Here is a 4369-nt window from a genome sequence, read left to right as displayed (position 1 = left end):
TTTTCTTCAAGCGACCACCATTTTGAATTCCATTTACTTTCAGAATTTATGCCTTTCTGAAAGCAAATGGTTACGACTTTCTGGAACTGCATCGCTTGCTCTCTATCTTCAGATTGGAAGCGGATCTTGTTCACAAATAAACACTATATCTTTTGCTGAACAATTTACCAACCACATTGGGTCGTAGACAAATATCTCTCTGATCTCCTTCCCAGCTCTGTAAATTATCATAGCCTCTGTCGAGATACAACTGTACACCCAGCCCATAAAACCTTTGTAAAACTCTTGTTCCATCTTGGGCATTGGTATGTTCTTCATCGCTTTCAGCTTTTTCACATTCAAGATCGTCTCTTCAATTCCTGTCACTGGATCTACCCTTTGAACTCTCTTCGGGTAATGAGGCTTCTAGTGTCTGAAATTCTTCAATGATTCGAACTTTATGTAACCCCACATAGCTACATCATTCTTTCTCACAGGATACCCTAAGGTTCTCACTTTCGATAACTCTTCTACATCCCACCACGGTAGGGACATAATATCATGCAAGCGTTCAAAATACTGCACGCCGCATTCTCTTCTAATCGCATATCCAGTAACATGAGGTAGAAAACCACAGCTAATGATATCTCCCAGTGAAATACTTCTATCTCTTTGATAATACTTCAACGGTCTCTTGAACTTCCTTTCATGACTATTTCTGAACCACTTTTGACGTTCTTCTTTCTGAAGATCTTTTGGAGTACCATCGAAATTCTTATCTTTCAGTATCTCAGCGACTTTCCTCCTCAGCTCATCTCTATTTTCTTCACTAAAGAACTCCATCAGTGTTGGAAATTCAGAAGTGTCTTCAGAAACACCCTCTTCATCAGAGCAATCTTCAACCTCAACCCTATCATAAACATCTGCATCCTCAACATACTTGTATTCATACTCTGGTTGATGGTTGATATCGAACGCATTCAGTTCTTCTTCAAATTCAAACGTGAATTCGTCTTCATTTACATTAGACATCTTCAGGGTTTCATTCAATGTATAAGTATGCCTGAATTCACCTTCTTCAACATGAGGCTCGATTCGAAGAATTAACTTTTCAACTTGATCAACACTTTGATCATCTACATGCTCCCCCTCTCCATCAGCTCCCTCTGAAACTTCATTCGCATCATCATTCATGTAATCATCAACAGTCTTTTCATTTGATGCTTCGGTAGTAGTAACACATGTACCTCCCTGATTGTCATTATCATCATTGTCATTATCAGAACTATGACTACTCGCAAAAACACTTTTTCATCATCATCATCCTCTTCATCGTCATCCCCTTTATTATCATCCCCTTCGTCGTCATCGTCTTCGTCATCATCTTCCTCATTATCAGCCGCAATATCTTCAAGTGATACATCTTCTTCAAAAATAGCTGACACAGAAGATATAGGAACATGATTTTCAACAACTACCGATGGAACAATCGATCTTTCAGATACTGCAACACTGCCTTCAGCACCCTTGCCCTTATCTCTCAACTGAGCATCTATCTCTGCTTGACGTTTAGCCCTTACTTCCTCTACTTGAATTTCCTCAAACCTTTGCTCTATTGACTTTCCGATCATACTCTCTATCACTTTGTTCATCATATAAAATTCATGTTCTTTCAACGCCTTGGCAGCCTCAAGTTCTTTGTTTTTCAGCTCAAAATACTTGTTTTGTTCGTTCCGGCGTGCCTTTTCTTCCTCTAGCTCTGCCACTTTCACTTTCAAGATATCGATTTCAAACTGATCTGTATCTATCTTCTTCAATAAAGATTTGTTTTCAGACTCTAATTTCTTTACACGCATCTCGAGAATCTTTTCACGGTCTGCCACCTTTTTGTTTTCAGCTGCAACAGCATCAACTTTATTCTCCACATTCTTCACTTGAACATTACTTGCAAAATCAAAGTCTCCAATCTCATCAAGACCCATACTCAAGTTCGGAGGAACGGTTGGAAAACCTTTGTACCCCGAAGAACCAGGTGTGGTTTGAATAAGTGGTTGTGAAGGTGGTGGTGTTTGAAATATTTGTTGAGATGTGAGTAAGGTTGTTTCTTATGGTGGTGTAATTGTATGAATATGTTGTGGTGAATGAGGTGGTGAAAGATGGAATGGTGATGGTTGTCTTGGTGGTGTTGGTTGTTTTGGAGGTGATTGATGAGGTGGTGAGTGTATAGGTGATTGATGTGGTATCGGTTCAGGTGGTGGTGATGGTGGTTTACTCGGTTCTTGGGTAGGTTTCTTCTTCAGAACGATCTTCGTTGGCTTTTTGATCTTTGGAGTAACCTTTTGTAACTTTGGAGAAACAATCCTCTTTCTAGCACCAGCTTTCTTCCTTCTACCTGAAGGAGGCGATTGAGATTCAGATACACGTTCAGGAGATGGAACATATGCAGCATCATCTTTCTCCTGTCTTTTTCTCTTTCTCAACTACTTCTCTTTAACAGTCTCTTCTTGAATTCTTTTCAAACGTTCTGTCTCATCAATCTCTTCTTTAGAAGAACTAGATGAGCTTGTAGTACTTTTGTTCACATCATCACCTTCTACATCATCAGCAGCCTTTTCTTTCTGAGCATCATCAGCCGCTTTATCTTTCTGAGTATTAAACGCCTTAAGTTTCTTCAGCAAACTCTGAGAATTAGGCGAAAGACGAACATCAATTTCAATATTAGCTTCAGCTTCAGTTTCAGCTTCAGCTTCAACATCAGGTTCTACTTCAACCTCAGCTTCTGGTACTGGTTCTTCCACATCAGGTTCATCAATAAGTAAAGTCTTTGCAACTTTCTTTTGACGTTTCTTGGGCTGTGAAGACGAACCCTCTCCCTTTTGTGCTTTGGGAGTAGCTTTCTTGCCTCTCTTCCTCTGTTCTTTCACAAACCAATCATTACGAGTACTTTTGAATTCTTCAAGAGCTTTTAATTCATCAGCATAACCAGCTTCTTTCATCTCCTCTTCATTCCTCCAGTTTTGGTGATTCACTGGATCTGGATCAACATAGTCTTTATCCTTGATGAATCCGAAAAATTCAGCTATCTTCTTCGGCTCAGGATGATTTGGATGATATCTGGCAAGCTGTTTCAACGAATCATTACTCATGTGAGAAAGTACTAACAAATCATTGTTTACATCCCTTTCAATGTCTGGATAAGCGTGATCTATCAACATTTGAACAAATCTTGGATAAATCCAAGTTCTACTCTTCGATGTAATGTTTTCAGCCATGTAATGAAACACGATGTGAGAAAAATTGTACTTCTTGTTCAAAACCAGAGCTGTAACCATATTCATCTGATAATCCCTCATGGCATCATATCCTCCTTTGCAATGGCTTAGAGCCTGCAGTACTGAATGAACAATAAACTTGTACGGCTTTCTAAACTTTGACTTCAAATAATTTGCGTTGTTCAGTGCACCATCATAACCCATTCGTAGCATACAGCCTTTAACCATCCTCTCAGGGAATTTTGTTGGTGAGTTTACATCGTCCGGAAAATTCACTACTTCACGGACAAGCGCCTCTGAAATAACAATTTGTTTCTTTTCATCATTTTACTTCACGACTGAATTTATCACTTTGTTTTCTTCATCATAAGTTGCATGCTTCTAGAAACGTTTAATATGGGATTTATACACCAAATGTTGATCAGTCAACGCTTTCTGAATCGGCACTCTCCTCATAAACTCCAGAATGCTACTGAACTCCAACAGCTTTGTATTCTTTTCTTCGTCAAAATCACAACAACTGTTGTGCAACGGATCAAAGATCACATTCGAAGCCTGTAACACAACATACAACAGATAAATCAAACACTTGAAAAAAAAATTCATATTCAAACACCTACAAGCGAAATTACTTGAAATGCAACAACATTTCAAGTGAAATCACAAGTGAGTTTGAAGCGAAATCAACTGATGCACTTTGAAGCGGAATAACATAATTCTTTTTGAAGCGGAATTACAAAACATCAGTTTCAGGCGGAATCTCATGATTCAAGCGGAATCATGATCTTCAAGCGGAATCATGCGAAAATTATCAAAACATTTCTGATGATGAAATTAAACATACTAGCTTGTTTATCAGTGAATTTCGACCATGGGGTTATGTTTTAATTTCATTTTAGCCCTCAAACACACCCTAGATCTAAGTCTGTTCAATCTGGTCATCGACAAACATGTACAAACCCTAGATTTGGTTCAATCAAAGCTCTACACATGATCTACAAGACATTCCGACAACACAAACATGATTTTTTGTTCATTTTAATCAACAATTTAACACTAAATCTATGTTTTCAATCATGAACAGCACCGACAGTCACAAAAATGATAGATCTGGGTCA

The 4369-nt window shown here is 38.5% G+C and overlaps 1 protein-coding gene across 1 annotated transcript; it reads right to left on the bottom strand.

Annotated features, from left to right (window-relative positions):
- Nucleotides 1-405: 405 nt before the first annotated feature.
- On the bottom strand, nt 406-1961 carry LOC110888303 (MATH and LRR domain-containing protein PFE0570w-like). Its single transcript, XM_022135834.1, has 2 exons — nt 1275-1961; nt 406-1230 (listed from the first exon to the last, which is right to left on the bottom strand). The coding sequence occupies exons 1-2, from the start codon at nt 1959-1961 to the stop codon at nt 406-408; spliced, it is 1512 nt and encodes a 503-aa protein (XP_021991526.1).
- Between the last annotated feature and the right edge of the window lie 2408 nt (nt 1962-4369).

This window comes from Helianthus annuus, chromosome 11 (assembly GCF_002127325.2).
Source record: "Helianthus annuus cultivar XRQ/B chromosome 11, HanXRQr2.0-SUNRISE, whole genome shotgun sequence".
Taxonomy (NCBI): domain Eukaryota; kingdom Viridiplantae; phylum Streptophyta; class Magnoliopsida; order Asterales; family Asteraceae; genus Helianthus; species Helianthus annuus.
The sequence above is the reverse complement of the archived record's forward strand: the minus strand, read 5'-3'. Positions and strand labels throughout refer to the sequence as shown.